The sequence below is a fragment of the Penicillium odoratum genome (assembly GCF_028828045.1).
Source record: "Penicillium odoratum strain IBT 22623 chromosome Unknown utg000006l_segment0_segment0, whole genome shotgun sequence".
In the NCBI taxonomy this organism is placed as follows: domain Eukaryota; kingdom Fungi; phylum Ascomycota; class Eurotiomycetes; order Eurotiales; family Aspergillaceae; genus Penicillium; species Penicillium odoratum.
The window spans coordinates 4226470-4241656 of record NW_026643148.1 but is presented as its reverse complement, the minus strand read 5'-3'; the positions used below and the strand labels follow the sequence as shown (position 1 = coordinate 4241656).

Below are 15187 nucleotides of genomic sequence, written 5' to 3'. Positions count from 1 at the left end.
GTCAGCTCAATTATTTTTCATTCGATCGGTATTTGTTTCCTTCACTGCTCGTGCCCTTCTGGTAATGTCCATCACATTCACTTTCTAATCTGTAACGAAAATACACAGGTCCAGTTGACCATTTAGCCGCGCAGCATCGAGCACTGTCCTCTATATGATCCATTACTCAGTAAATACTCGATCCCTCTGTACCTATTCAACCCCTCAGTACCTAATCTCTTTTGTTACTAGGGTAGCTATTACAACAAGCGTATTACTACCGTGACAGCATCATAAATTGTATAGCCTAGGACCAGGAATAAAAAATTGTATCCTTTCATCCACATCCTGGCCAACAAAGCATGATTCGTTACGCCGCGCTGTACGCGGCGCTCAAACTTGTATATATTGCCAACAGCCATCGGTAGGATCACGATGAAGTGGAGCCTTCATTTACCAAGCCAATCGACGCTTTAGTACATGAAAGTTCTAAAAGATCTATATAACTTTGAGTTGGATCGTTAGCGTTCTTTAGTCGACGGAAAATCTGCAGGAGCTCTTGAAGCAGCGAGTCAAATGCCGGGTCTGACCCTCGATTACTGTAAAGGAATTCGACGCAGAGTAACAATGGGATGGGCATGAGAGGATGGACCTGCTTGTTTTATGATTAGTACGTTCGCGGTGCGTAAAGATAGTCATGCCCCAAATCGGGTGAAATAGTAATGCAGTGTGGCATACCTTGAAGATATAGAACTCTATCAGTCCTTTTGCTTGCTTGACGATCTCCTGCGCTGCACTCAGGGCACGTCGTCGATATTCTAATACCAATGCTCCCTCGTCGACTGCCCATACAATCGATTCCATGCCTTTGTATAGATGAATCACACTTGCCTGTCCCATAATGTGTGCGAACGAGAGCATCGGGTCGCAGATTTGGGTTGGCGAGGGGTAGTGTTGAGAAAGGATCTGAAGCCGGTTGGTAAGGACGTTGTCCAGCCATCGGTGCTGATCGGTCCAGTTGGGAGCCATGTCGCCATACACAAAGCGGACACTGTATTGCTGAGCCTGAAACAGGCTGCGCCCGCATATGGTAGCCAAAATGACGCATTCGTTGAATGGCGATGTTGTCTGCGGCATAACGTCCATGATGGCTTCCGAAAGGAAGGCACCTAGCACCGGCTGACCGTTTTGGAATTCCATGTCCGGACCTGGAAGACGGGTGCAGATCTGGTTTAGATTATTAGATCAACTGAACCGTTCGGTTTTATCTTGAGGTGGAAGGAATATATTGAAGCCCTACCACATGCTCGTTCAAGGTGATCGGCCAATTATTGCGCATGCTGAACAAGTGATCCAAGAAGTATGCCATCCAAAACACGCGACGCTTTTCCTCTGTCTCGATCAGATCTGCATGGGCTACAGGGGGTTTCGTAGGACTGTCGATTTCATGCAGTCGCATTAACTGAACCAGACGAAAGGCGCGTCCGGCACTCATCCACGCAAAGCGATGGAAAGTTCTCATTGACTCATACGTTGCTATTAATATCCATGCTTGGATCTCTTCTGTGTCAACCGAATTATCGGAGTCTGCCGATAGATAGGAGAACTCTAAAGTCCGCTTTGCTTCCTGGTAGAAGGATCCTTGAAGATGTTGGAATTGAGCGGAGAGGAGGGACGCCAGTGTCCATACCGCGTACTGCAGACATCGTTGAGATGTCTTCTTTACGGCGTTTCTGGCCCACCCTAAATAGCGAAGCTGGTGAAGTATTTGAACGGATGGGTGCACACGGTCAAAATATAGTTGGTTTCTAGCACAACAATCAGCCATACCCTTGCATCAATGGGCCCGAGCCACTCACAATTCTGCCTGCATGAACTCTGATATCGGGTTGATCCCACATATATCTTTCCCGTACGCGCTCACCGAAGGAGCCGAATTGACCCCCGACATCGAGTTCAATATGGATACATCTGGCTCGGAGGCCGTTGTACTTTCCATGGTCAACGGAGGCGGATTGGAGTCGGAACGGCTTGACACGCTGGAGACGCTCCAGCCATCATGATGGTCGTCATTCAAGGGAAGTGACAATGCGTTGAGCTCAGGCAAGGGCCCAGCGTGATGCTGGGTTGGTAAACGATTTTCGAGCATTGCTAGGATAGATCTCAGTTAAAACCGGCGCAACAATCTGCGAACATAGCATATATACCAACTCGATTTCTCAACGCCTTCAAGTAGCCCTTCTTCGGGCCCCTCGGCTGCCGTTGACTATTGACTTCGCAAGTTGCACCTGATTCCACACAGACCCCGCACCGCGGTTGCTGTGCGTCACATCGTAGCTTGCGTCGTCGGCACTCTTCACACGCTCTTCCGGTTCGTTGTCGCTGTTTGGTAGGTGGTGAGATATGTGTACCTGCGGTGGGAGCCATCTGATGAAAGAGCATCGTGAGATGTGAACAAAGCAATGTTGTGAGGTCTCGATTTTGAAGTTTCAAAAAAGACAGGTCACCTGACCTGATCAGTTATTTTATTTAACTAAACGTAAGCCAGAATTCTGAGTTTGATGGGGCCATCCATTGATGTAACCATCCGGCGTTGGGGCCAAACTATGCATCCACTAGTTGCGTATCGCGCCTTTGAAGGATACAATCCTTCAAAAACTCAAGCGAATATTTCCATCGTCAATACAATCCATTATATTCCCTATCAGAGATTGCTACTTGCATACATCGACTGCGCCTCCCCAAGCTGGTATAGAGCCCAGACCACTGGGGAAGCGAACATTTTTGATCCGACTCCATTCCCTCAAGGTGCCAATCCAATGCTCCCTTCCATATCCACTTTCCTTGACGCCCCCAAAAGGCGTGCCCAAAAGGCCCCGGAAGTAGTTGTTGACTAAAACAACCCCAACGTCCAATTTTCGAGTGACGCGCATGGCGCGACTAAAGTTGGCAGAGTATACCCCTGCAAAAAGGCCATATTGAGAAGAATTGACAATGCTGACGGCTTCCTCTTCGGTTTCAAAAGAACCAACCGTCACAACGGGCCCAAACATCTCCACCTGTGCAATGTTCATGTCCGCCTTCACATCCGTAAATAGCGTGGGAGCGACATAAAACCCTCCCGACAGATGGCTTGCCGTGGGTAGGTCTCCTTGTGCAGATAGAGTCGCCCCCTCACGTTTACCTTGCTCGATGTACGACAGGATCTCTAGCTGTCGGTCCCGAGAGACTACAGGACCGACGTGCGTCGTCTCGTTGAAGCCATCGCCTGTTTGCAGTTTCTTCACAGCCGTCGTCAGGCGAGTGACAAAGATCGAATACAGATCCTTGTGCACTAGAATCCGCGATGCGGCGGTACACGATTCGCCCTTGTTGAAGAAAGCACCATCGATGGTGTCGCGCACGACCAACTCCAGGTCGGCGTCCTCGAAGACCACAAAGGCATTCTTCCCACCCAGTTCAAGCACCGTGGGGGTCAGAGTCATCGCTGCAGTTTGAGCAGCCTTGGAGCCCGCTGCGGTGGATCCTGTCAGCGAGGCCATCTTGACAAGCGGATGATTTATCATGGCCTTTGGGATTTCAGGACCCAGTCCCGGCACTGCTTGGACAACGTCGGCGGGCAACACGGACTGCAGGATTTTAACGATCCGCATAAGCGTCAATGGGGCTTGCTCGCCGGGCTTTAACACCATGGTGTTGCCCGCTGCTAGACATGGCGCCAGTTTCCCCCCTGCATGTACCGGAGGCCAATTATATGGTAGGATCCCCACGCACACTCCATGGGGCTCATAGATCACGCTAGAGTAGATATTTCCTTGGTCGAAAAATTCAGAAGGTAATTTGTCGGCAATCGATCCAAAGTATCGGAAAACTTGCACTAAGAACGTAATATCAAAGGAGGCATCTTTCACAGGTTTCCCGTTTTCGAGGCACAGCAAGACGGCCAATTCATGGCTGTGCTTCTGAATCTCGTCGGCCGCCTGTAGGAGGTAGAGTGACCGCTCCCGTTGAGTCTTCCATCGCCATGACTCGAATGCCTTTTGTGACGCCTGGATGGCTCCGTCAACCGTGTCCATATTTCCGGCCTGGATGACTGTTATGGGTTCTCCCGTCGCAGGATTAAACACTGTAAAGCGTTTGGAAATGTCCTTGCAGGACCAGTCATATTCGCACACTGCAGGAAGAGTTTTGAGAATTTCAGTTGCTGTTTCGGCCATTTTGTTCCGTGTGCTCTAGAAGGCTCGAATCTCGGGGTGGCTTGTTTACTTATAGCTCAACGACATACTTTGTTAGCACAGCGTTTGCAGGAGAGACACGGCCCCCAGCGACCCATACGAGCCGTTTCTGGTGGAATTTTAGCAATCTGGTCAATAACAAGTAATGATCCTCCGGAACATCTCTTCGGTGCGCAACTTAATCCGTGCTACCTCCATCCACTATCTCCGGCTACCACTTCCAACTACTCTCTCTCTCTCTCTCTCTCTCTCTCTCTCTCTCTCTCTCTCTCTCTCTCTCTCTCTCTCTCTACACTTCACAATCCGAGTCTTTGGAAGGGGTTCGGTCATTCTACGAGCTGGCCTTGGCCGACCCTAGTCAATTTCACGGAACTATAGCGGTAATTTGATATTTAGCTCTTCTAGCGGGAAGATTTCACGCTGCTTTAACAAACAGCATGCCTCCAGGTCCTTTACAGTCTTGCAGGTCCATCTCCCAATGACTTCTCCAAAGCATTGCTTCCAGTGACTCACTTGTTGTAAGTGTAGATGGCAAAGTTGTTGCCCTCGCTATCCTCAAAGTACTGGAATAGCCCCTTGTCGCCTTCGGGGATAACCTCGCTCGCCTTCTTGCCTCCGTTCTTCTCAATGGCCTAACATTCATTAGCCGGTCGGTCTCCGTCTCGATATGCAAGTCACTTACATCAAGGGCAGCAACGATGTCATTGACGTAGAGGTATAATTTGGTAGCGCCCGTGCCGGTGGGGATTACTTCCGCAAGGCGCATGGCACCTCCGATGGGCAGGACGCCGCCAGGGACTTCAAAGGTTTGGAGCTTATGCGCGGGGAATCCCAAAGTGGAAGTAGCAAAGGTCCAGTTGAAGACCGCCTTATAGAATGCAGCTCCTACGAAGGATTAGTTTTGGCTTTTTTATCGGATGTTTACAGCCGGGGCAACTTACCGCGAGCCACATCTTTGGCGGGGATCTCAAGACCTACAGGAGTGCCGACTGGAGGAATAACAGACATAATGCCGAGCGGTAAGAGTGAAGATCGATTGGTGTGCTAGTTGAAGGATGATTTTGATGATTATCGATTGAAGTCGATCTACTTGAGGCCGCTTTTTATACGCCAGTTTTCCCAATCGACCCCTTTGTGATCCACGCTCTGTGCTATCACGGTCACCAGTGTAGCTAGTCGTTTTCATGATCTCCATGATGGACGATCCTATCAATTGGCTGAATTCTGATTAGCAATCTTGTTTCTTTGTTCGATTTAGACCAGAGTTTATCCGAGTCGGGGCGGAATATCTCGCTCGGGTCTTTTTTATCCGAACGATGAATCCTTCATGCAGTCCAGTCCGACTCTAGACATTGCATTAATAGTTTCAACCTAAATATATTGCATCTCCCCATACCCTGCAGTTTTGGAGATATTCCAGACGGGATACTCCGGGAAATCATGATCACTGCATATGTGGGCCTTTGCAATGCTGTCTAATTCCGAGGTTCGATTTCGCCAGCCTTTTCAGTGTCCAGCATGAAGTACGACTAATGCCCCGTAAACGGCTATATATAAAAAAACGTAAACATGCATGTCACGCCACTAACAACTTAGGCCACATTCCGACGCAACACAAGCATAATGGCTTTTCCACCGTCTGCTGGTACGTCTCGCATCCTTGTCCTCGTCCTTGTCCTTGTCTAATGCGTGGCAGAGAGAACATTGTTAATTTTCATATAAACAGGATTTACTTGGATCTCCAAAATACACAATGACACCTATCCTACCATCACGGCGGCCAGATGTAAACAGCAGGGACGAGCTGTCTTCGTGACCGGCGCATCGAAAGGCATCGGCCGCGCGATAGCGATAGCATTCGCTCAAGCCGGCGCCTCCTTCATCGCACTCGGAGCAAGATCCTCCCTCGATGCAGTCGAGACAGCGGTGCTTGACGCCGCAAAGTCCGCAGGCCATCCGCCACCTCAGATCCTCCAGCTAGCGCTAGATATCTCGGATGAGCAGAGTGTGTCCGATGCAGCCGCCGAGGTCAAGCGGGCGTTTGGCCGTCTCGACATTTTGGTTAACAATGCCGGTCGCGTTGAGAAATGGGTTCCACTTGCGGAGACAGATCCCAAATCTTGGTGGTCGACATGGGAGGTCAATCTGAAGGGCACATATCTCATGACCAGGGCCATGCTCCCCCTCCTGTTGTTAGGGGGTGAAAAGACCATTATCAATATAAACTCCATCGGCGCCCACCTGACTCGACCCGGTGCCTCGGCCTATCAGACCGGGAAATTAGCGATTTTGCGCTTGACGCAGTTCACTTCTGTTGAGTACGCTACTCAGGGGGTTCTGGCCTTTGCTATTCACCCGGGCGCCGTGGATACCGAGTTAGCGTCGAGATTGCCCGAGGACACGAAGGCAAAGCTGGTGGACTCGCCAGAATTGTCCGCCGATACAATTGTCTGGCTAACTCAGGAGAAGCAGCTTTGGCTGGCCGGACGCTATTTGAGTGCCACCTGGGATGTGGCAGAGTTGATGGCTCGGAAGGAGGAAATTGTTCAGGGCGACAAGCTCAAGGTCAAATTGGTTCTGTAGATAGACCAGAATGACTGTCTTGCTTTCCATGTTGAAGTGACCGAGAATTATTAGACCCGATGGAATAATGTATATCCATAGTTGGCCCCCAATACCTCACCTACCTTGACTAAAACGCACGTTTGTAATTCGTTTCCTATAAGAACCACGGCTTCCCCATCACGTAGGGCCATAAACCAAATCTTTCCCTCCTCCGAATTATTCTCTAATATCGCAAAGATCGGAAATCATGGCCACAGCTGAGCTTACCGACTTTATCAAGATACCCTTTGACTTTCTCATTGTCGGCGGTGGAACTGCCGGTCTCGTCCTCGCAGCTCGTCTTTCTGAGGAACAAGGCATCCAAGTCGGGGTGATCGAAGCTGGCTCCCTTAGGCTGGGGGATCCCAAGGTCGACCTTCCCACAGGATCGGGTCAGCTGATGAGTAATCCTGACTATGACTGGAACTTTGAGAGCATCCCACAGGTGCGAGACCTCGCAATATCATATTGAGCCCGCATTGACTTCTCGCAGGCTGGCACCAATGACAAATCCTATCATATTCCTCGAGGCAAAATGCTAGGTGGCTCGAGCGGCATCAACTTCATGTCTTATAACCGGCCATCTGCTGAAGACATTGATGATTGGGCCAACAAGCTGGGTGTCACAGGGTGGACATGGTCTGAATTGCTACCGTACTTCAAAAGAAGTGAATGCTTGGAGCCCGTCAAGCCCAGTACAAATTTTCCAGTGGACCCGAAGGTTCATGGCACCGACGGGCCAATACACACTTCAATAGGTCCCTGGCAACCACCCATAGAAGAATCAATTTTGGCTGCGTTTGATGAAACCTCTCACCTTCAGCGGCCATTTGAGCCCTACGATAGTGCTCATTTGGGCTTCTACAGGTCCTTGTTTACAGTGGACAGAACCAGCAAACCAGTTCGGAGCTATGCGGCCAGTGGTTATCTCGCTCCCATTATGGGTCGCCAAAATCTAAGAATTTTAGCAAACGCACAGGTGTCCCGCATCCTACTCTCCGATGCTCCAGACGAAACACCTACCGCGGAAGGAATTGAATTACAGTACTTGGGGGCTCGCTACACCGTGTCAGCTAAAAAAGAAGTGATACTCAGCGCAGGGTCGCTCCAGAGTCCCCAACTCCTGGAGCTTTCTGGGATTGGAGACCCTAGTGTCCTAAAAAGCGCTGGGATTGCTTGTAGAGTGGCCATCAGCGACGTGGGCAATAATCTACAAGAACACACGATGTCTGCTGTATCTTATGAGCTCGCGGATGGAATTATATCGGTGGACTCCTTATTCAAAGATCCTGCCTTGCTACAAGAGCATCAAAAGCTCTACGCCGAAAATCATTCCGGAGCCTTGTCTGGATCGGTCAGTCTAATGGGCTTTACTCCATATTCATTACACTCTACCAAGACCCAGGTCAACGACACCGTGGCGAGTATCTTCGACGCTCCCAGTCTGAGCGGCGAACGGTTTCAGCAAAACGCAAATTTCCAACGCAAGCAACAGGAGGCTATCGCCGATCGGTTGCGAGATTCACAGTCCGCTGATATCCAGTTCATTGGCACCCCCGCGTACTTCAACACCACGGCCGGCTACAAAAACTGCACCAAGATCATGTCGGGCTCTCCTGCCGGCTACAATGCATGCTACTCCATCGTTGTCAGCAACATGTATCCTTTGTCTCGCGGAAGTGTGCACGCTTGGAGCTCGAATGCAATGGAGGCACCGGAAATTGATCCGGGATTTCTTCGCCATCCCGTGGACGTTGACGTTCTTGCCACTGGCATTGTCTTCGCAGATCGAGTGTTCCAGTCGTCCTCCCTAATGGGCAAAATTGGTCGACGATTGAGCCCCCCTGCTGACCTCAATCTGTCGAATATGGAGGAAGCTCGCCAGTTTGTCCGTAACCACATCGTGTCCTATCATCATGCTTTAGGAACTTGTGCGATGGGACAGGTGGTGGATGAGAAGCTCCAGGTAAAGGGGGTTCGGGCCCTTCGTGTCGTTGATGCCAGTGTCATGCCGATGCAAGTCAGCGCCGCGATTATGGCTACTGTGTATGCCGTTGCAGAAAAAGCGTCGGATATTATCAAGGAGGACTATGGGTTGGGCACTCGGTCAGGTGCTCACACATGAGCTGGACTTTGTAGCTAGTTTTATGATAGTTCACGTTTGATTTTTATCCTGATATTGTCCGCTCTGAAACATTGAATAGCTCATCCGAGCCGCATTCACGTCGGAAACCATGTATGACATCCAAAGATATCCAGGTGCTAGTGGAAACGAAGCGCAAGCAATAATCCACAATTCGCTAGAACGACTATCCGAAGCAGATACTCCGAATGGAAATTCCGAACCCATCAACAGAGAATCCATCTTAGTAAGACCCATCTTGTCGAAGGATCTGGCGTGATCCTTGTGGCTGAAGCTTAAAAGTTTACACTGTAAGCGAATTTTCGCCGTCGGTCTTAACTCCGACACGAGAATGAGTCAGGTCCCAGGAACCGAACCTGCACAGCGGGGTCCATCCAACATCGATCCTGCATGATGAACATGAGATCTAACGGACGGGTCGCGGTATGACATAATACTGGACTATACAGCCCTGGAGATGACTATAAAGCCATGATACTTTCCAAATCCGAGGGACAATTGGTAAGAATCAACCCTATCGGAATTTGTTACGATGAATCGACTTATATCCCTATCCACATACCTTGGGCTGTTGAATTGTGCCATTCAACCCGCCGAAGGCCATGATATATTCCACCCTAGCGACTACGCCAGCGAGGATATCATTATTCGCGATGTCGCTGTGATCGGAGGCGGCTCATCAGGCACATACGGCGCTATCAACCTCCACAGACGCGGACAGAGCGTAGTGGTCGTCGAGAAGGAGGCTGTCCTCGGTGGCCACACAAACACGTACACCGTCCCAGCAACGGGTACCACAATCGACTACGGCGTCCAGGCGTTCTGGAACATCTCTGTGACACAGGACTATCTATCTTACCTGGGGGTTCCGGTGACAGAATACACAGGATACAAGCGTACGGATGTCTACGCGGATTTCCAGACCGGGCAGCAGCTTAACGTGACCTCCAGTAGCAACTATACGGCGTATAGCACACAGCTGCAGAAATACCCGTATCTGGAGTACAGCTGGGACCTACCCGATCCCGTTCCCGAAGAACTCCTATTGCCATTCGCGGAGTTCCTAGAAGAATACCAACTCGAGGATGTCGGGTACAATGTCTACTACGGTGCACAGGGCTTCTCTAATGTGTTGGATCAATTGACGGCGAACGTGTTCAAGATTTTCGACGGGTCCTTTATCGACGCCTTAAGCGGAGGTGATGTGAGAGGCCTCCGTAGCAACGGCGAGATATACACCAAAGCCTCTGTGGTGCTCGGCACGAACGTCTTGTTCTCATCACAGGTCATTGCCGCCAATCGGTCGGTCAACGGCACAGGAGTGCGGCTTGTGGTGCAGACTCCCACTGGAAACAAATTAATCGTGGCCTCAAAGCTACTCGTCAGCATTCCGCCCCTCCTCAATAACATGAAATCGTACGACTTGACTGATCGAGAATTAAGCCTCTTCTCGCGCTGGAATTACAGTGGGTATTATACCATACTGGTCAACAATACTGGACTCCCGTCTGGATACCGCTTCAACAATGCGAATGCGGCTGGGCTTTGCAATATCCCTAAGCTCCCGGCGCCGTACCAAGTCACGGAGACGGATTCTCCGGGGATATTCTATATCTGGTACGGTAGTCCGTATGTCATGGAGGAGGCTGCTGTTAAGGACGATGTCATTGCGGTGATTCGTCGGTTGCAGGGAACAGTGCATGTGAATGTGTCTACAGTGCCAAATTTTTTGGCCTTCAACAGCCACACACCGTTCAAATTGGTGGTCGATGCCGATTCCATCCGTGACGGATTCTATCGAGATCTCAAGGGGCTGCAGGGTTATAGAAACACGTGGTATACGGGAGCAGCGGTGATCTCGCATAGTTCAGCTATATTGTGGAATTTCACGGATGCTCTGCTGTCTGAGATGACTGCGGCTTAAGTGTACAGCTTCATCCTACAGGTATTGACTTTTGGACCTCAGGGATACGGGATATAAGAGGCGAGGATGACATATGGGTACCTGAGGGTTTTTGTTGTAACCTTTTATTTCACTATGGAGGGGTGCAGAATGGGCAAACAACACTTGTAGAGTGAGCAATAGGCTGCACCATTCAGATCCGATTCAAATATCTGTTGAGGCTTACCCCCGGACGGTAGAATACTAAACACCGGAAATACGGGCGATCAGGTTGCCAAAAATGGCCTCTGAGCTACTGTAGTTGGGAACCATGTCCCCCATTCATCTTACAGGACCATAATAGTCACTTTATATGATGTGTAGTAGCTGGCTTTGACTGTAAAAGTACATTTCCGATCGGATTTGCTAATTTCGCTGAGTCGACTTTTTAAGTCTGGGAACGATGAATGAGTCATTGCTATAATGGCTTCGTTTGCCTTGTATCTTAATAGAATTTTTCATCTTAATAGAAACTTTCATACAAAGAGACCAAACAAAGTGGGCAATCTTAATAATTCGGCAAGATCCCCCTCAACCCCCATTCTACTTTATTACGTCTTGATCTTTACGAAATAAGTTATTTCAGCTCTCTGGACCTTCCATCTCATTTTTATAAAGTAGGCAACAATCATTACCAGATAATAGCGGGTACTTATATACTGTTTTATACGTGGTATAGTAGTATTTAGTTAAAAAAAATTAGGTCCGGGTAAGAGAAGAGGGATCAGATAGTAAGAAGATAGTAAGTTTCATTCGAGGGGAGCGATCGACTATATAAGGTATGGTCAGACAAAGAAACCGGTAACAAAGAAAGATCTGCCTGAGGCCAACCCCCCCCCCCCCCCCCCCGAAGGCTCAGTAGGACCCGCTTGACCTATGGTCACGTCCCGAGCAGGATTTGGTTACAGTGTCGATTTAGGTTCAAATGTAACACTGGCGGTTTGATCTGTATTCACGAGATTGCCTCGACTAGCTGATGGCAAAGTGCCGATTCTATGGAGTAAATCTAACCAATCTATAAGAAATTCGCTTGTACAAAGGTTATAATTTACAGTATATCCTTTCTAGCTCAGTCTTTCTGAGCGAGTTCAATGACCTTTTTCGCTGCTTCTCCGAATCCATCAAAAGCATGAAGAGGAAGGCCACTTTCGGCAATCTTATAATCCATTAGCAAACTGAAGCGCTGATGTGAAATCTTCGTTTGGAAGACTTACCATCTTCTGTCCAAGTTCCTCGTTCGTGCCACGTAGCCGCACAACAACGGGAACTTGCATGTTCAAGTCCCGGAATGCTAGAATAATACCCTCGGCTATCATGTCACAGCGTGTCAAGCCACCGAAGATATTGACGAAGATTGCATTGACGCGGGGGTCAGAGCAGATAAATCGGAAGGACGACTTGACCGTCTCAGAGGTAGCCTTGCCACCAGTGTCAAGGAAGTTGGCACAGTGACCACCGTGGATTGTAAGGGCGTCGACTGTGTTCATGGCAAGTCCTGCTCCGTTTACTATAATCTCGTTAGCCGCAACAGGAGCGTAGAGCAATCGAAAATAAGCATACCGAGTGTGCCAATGCTTCCTTCTCCTTCAAGTCTGTTTATTGTTAGCATTATCCAGTATCATGAGTTCGAAAAAACATACTTGACGTAGACAATTCCGTCCTTTTCCGCTTCAACCTCCTCAGCGACTTCCTCGGCAGTGTTTCGCAAAGAGTGAATCTCTTCTTGACGCCCCGAGCTTCGGAATGCAGCATCATCAAAGCCAAATCGCGCCCCCCGCACTTCCAAATTTGAATCACCAGAGGTCCCAATCCGAGTCTCCAGTACGAATGCCTCCTTCTCCTTGAAAATTTCCCATAGGGATTGAACCAAGACCGCGAGTTTGCCCTGGGCCGAAGCCGGGAGGCCAGCGTGTGAAGCTACAGCGGAAATGATAGAGCTGTTCTTCAAGTCGGCTTCAGTGTAGCTGAATGGAAATTTGCGGGACTGCGTAGGGTTAAACTCTGCACTGGGAGATACGACAATGCATGGCGACAATGAAGTACGGTCAATGGAGAGAGAAATAGACACGTCGGAGGATGACGTCTCCTCATTGACAGGAATGGATCTCTGCTTGAGAATTTCAAATGCTTGAAACTGCTTGATGTAGAGGTTGCGTTTTTGCTGAGCTGGCCTTGAAACAGGGCTGATACGTCTCATTGTGTGAATGCCGCGCTTTTGAGTTGCTGATCCTGAAATTGACTGGAAAGATTAGCATAATTCTACAAAGGAGTTGAGAACTTACTTGTGTGCCGGGTCTGCTGGCTGTGCCCAACAGTGTCTTCATCCCCTCGCCAAACTTCTCGGGGTGGTTGACCATAACAGCACCAGCACGTTCAAGTGCTTGGTACTTAGTCTGCCCATCCGGCTCGCCAGGTGCGCACCAGGCACCTGCATGTCCCATAATCCGACCTGGTGGTGCCTCTAAGCCACCAACGAGGGCCATGATGGGCCTAGTGGGAGTAAGTAAAGAACGCAAAAGATAGGATAAATGACTTACTTCGGGTTGGCAGTCCGTCGCCGGTAGTCCTTGATCCACTCCGCCGCATCCGATTCAGCCGTGCCACCAATCTCACCAACAAGGATGATACCCTCGGTATCAGAATCGTGCTCGAAAATCTTGAGAGCATCAACGAAATTGGTACCAGCCAACACATCACCACCCATACTAATGCATAGACTTTGTCCTAGTCCAGCTCGGGTTGTTGAAGCGACCGTCTCATAGCTTAGAGTACCCGACTTGGCTACAATGCCGACATTACCAGGCGCAAAACAAGGCAAGGGTTGGAAACCAATGCGACACTTGCCAATGGCGGATATGATTCCCGGGCAATTTGCGCCGACAAGACGAGTCTTGGACTGGGTTTGCAGCATAGAATGAATCTGTGATTTAGGTCAGAAGGAAGTAATACTGGTGCAAACCCTGCAGACCTCTTACCCGGAGAATGTCGTGAATAGGAACATGTTCAGCCACAGCCACTACTAACGGGATCTCTGCCTCAATTGCCTCTTCAATCGCCTTTGCAGTCTGGTTTCCAGGAACGTAAATTGCGGACGCATCAGGCTTTGCTCTTGCCTGGGCCTAGACGCGCCAATACCCATTAGCTCGTGACATGTTCAAATAGAACAACATTGTACCGTACCGCTTTAACAGAGGGAAAGATTGGGAGTCCCAGGTGTTCACCTTCAACACCAGGCTTCACACCACCTACAATCTTAGTACCCCATTCCAGCGACTCCTGGACATTGGCGGTCGCCTGTCGTCCTGCGCGTAAGTTAGCAAAGAAGCAAATCTCCACAGAATCTGGAAACCCTAACCTGTGAATCCTTGGAAGAGGACTTTCGTATGAGCGCCAATCTTGAGGTTGTGAAGGGTATCTGCATAACTAGCTTGGCGCGGCGATGCCGAAAAGCTCCGGGTCATGCGCAGTCCTGGCCGGGGCAAACGTCTTGGCAGGGAGTGGAGAGCCATGTTCGGAAGTACTTTCTACAGGATCGACAGAGGCTAATTCATAAAGCCAATTGATAATTTGCGGCTTTATATGCCTGTTCGAAAGGTTGTTTTTGAAGGTGGACTGTCAAGTCGGCTGCTTGATTTCCAAGTCGGCTATATCCGGTCTCGGAGCTTCCCCGCACTGAGAATGCCGAACGCGCCTGGCGATTTTAGACAGGAAAGCTTAACTGAACCCTCGAACTATATGCATTCATGGATAATTTGTTTTGACGCGTTTCACGAAACAAATGATGGCTGATTATATGAGAACTGCCATTGATGCTATCTCTGTCTTGAAATGGGATTGTATTTCGTCGGACGTGAGCTGTTGGCTCTGTCAATGTCCTCGCGACTGCCGAAAGGGATGAGAATTTCTTCCTGCAATACGTAACGTCAAAGAGTACCCGGTTACATGATCCAGATGGCGCTGAGAGTATTTTTGGAGACCGAGTAGGAACGAGTGACAGAAGACAAGGTGGAATCTGTAGCTGGAAGCTGGTATTCTTTCCGGTGAGGTTAGCATTTCAAGCTCTGAGAATAGACTGGATGTAATTGTGTAGTCAGGTTGCTTAGCCTGTGGAAATGCATTTGGCGTTTTGGGGGTGTTTGTAGATGCCGCGAGTTGGGTTCTGAGAAAGCATGCCAAAGACGTCGATGGAACTAAATTTCATCGTAAAATTGATTATTTTCCATCGTGATTGGTTGGTATCCCAAAGGAGATGCGTGATCTTGAGGCTCACTCACTTCATTCCAG

At 49.4% G+C, this 15187-nt stretch overlaps 7 protein-coding genes across 7 annotated transcripts; 3 read left to right on the top strand and 4 right to left on the bottom strand.

The window, feature by feature from the left end:
* Window positions 1–409: 409 nt before the first annotated feature.
* Window positions 410–2421, bottom strand: N7520_009969 (uncharacterized protein; the record flags this gene model as incomplete). The annotated part of the gene is made up of 5 exons (XM_057143903.1): window positions 410–634; window positions 718–1206; window positions 1280–1787; window positions 1839–2130; window positions 2187–2421. 5 exons carry the CDS (start codon window positions 2419–2421, stop codon window positions 410–412), a joined length of 1749 nt encoding a protein of 582 aa, XP_056993191.1.
* Window positions 2422–2693: 272 nt separating this feature from the next.
* Window positions 2694–4196, bottom strand: N7520_009968 (aldehyde dehydrogenase family protein; the record flags this gene model as incomplete). Its single annotated transcript, XM_057143902.1, has 1 exon — window positions 2694–4196. One exon carries the CDS (start codon window positions 4194–4196, stop codon window positions 2694–2696), a length of 1503 nt encoding a protein of 500 aa, XP_056993190.1.
* A 527-nt stretch (window positions 4197–4723) lies between these two features.
* On the bottom strand, window positions 4724–5222 carry N7520_009967 (VOC family protein; the record flags this gene model as incomplete). Its single annotated transcript, XM_057143901.1, has 3 exons — window positions 4724–4846; window positions 4897–5099; window positions 5156–5222. 3 exons carry the CDS (start codon window positions 5220–5222, stop codon window positions 4724–4726), a joined length of 393 nt encoding a protein of 130 aa, XP_056993189.1.
* A 615-nt stretch (window positions 5223–5837) lies between these two features.
* On the top strand, window positions 5838–6797 carry N7520_009966 (SDR family NAD(P)-dependent oxidoreductase; the record flags this gene model as incomplete). The annotated part of the gene is made up of 2 exons (XM_057143900.1): window positions 5838–5859; window positions 5941–6797. The coding sequence occupies 2 exons, from the start codon at window positions 5838–5840 to the stop codon at window positions 6795–6797; spliced, it is 879 nt and encodes a 292-aa protein (XP_056993188.1).
* Window positions 6798–7026: 229 nt separating this feature from the next.
* On the top strand, window positions 7027–8943 carry N7520_009965 (GMC family oxidoreductase; the record flags this gene model as incomplete). The annotated part of the gene is made up of 2 exons (XM_057143899.1): window positions 7027–7263; window positions 7312–8943. 2 exons carry the CDS (start codon window positions 7027–7029, stop codon window positions 8941–8943), a joined length of 1869 nt encoding a protein of 622 aa, XP_056993187.1.
* Window positions 8944–9493: 550 nt separating this feature from the next.
* N7520_009964 (flavin monoamine oxidase family protein) lies at window positions 9494–10885 on the top strand (the record flags this gene model as incomplete). Its single annotated transcript, XM_057143898.1, has 1 exon — window positions 9494–10885. One exon carries the CDS (start codon window positions 9494–9496, stop codon window positions 10883–10885), a length of 1392 nt encoding a protein of 463 aa, XP_056993186.1.
* A 1087-nt stretch (window positions 10886–11972) lies between these two features.
* Window positions 11973–14364, bottom strand: N7520_009963 (putative succinyl-CoA synthetase subunit alpha; the record flags this gene model as incomplete). The annotated part of the gene is made up of 9 exons (XM_057143897.1): window positions 11973–12059; window positions 12118–12410; window positions 12464–12495; window positions 12544–13142; window positions 13186–13393; window positions 13441–13823; window positions 13879–14022; window positions 14084–14205; window positions 14259–14364. 9 exons carry the CDS (start codon window positions 14362–14364, stop codon window positions 11973–11975), a joined length of 1974 nt encoding a protein of 657 aa, XP_056993185.1.
* Window positions 14365–15187: the final 823 nt, after the last annotated feature.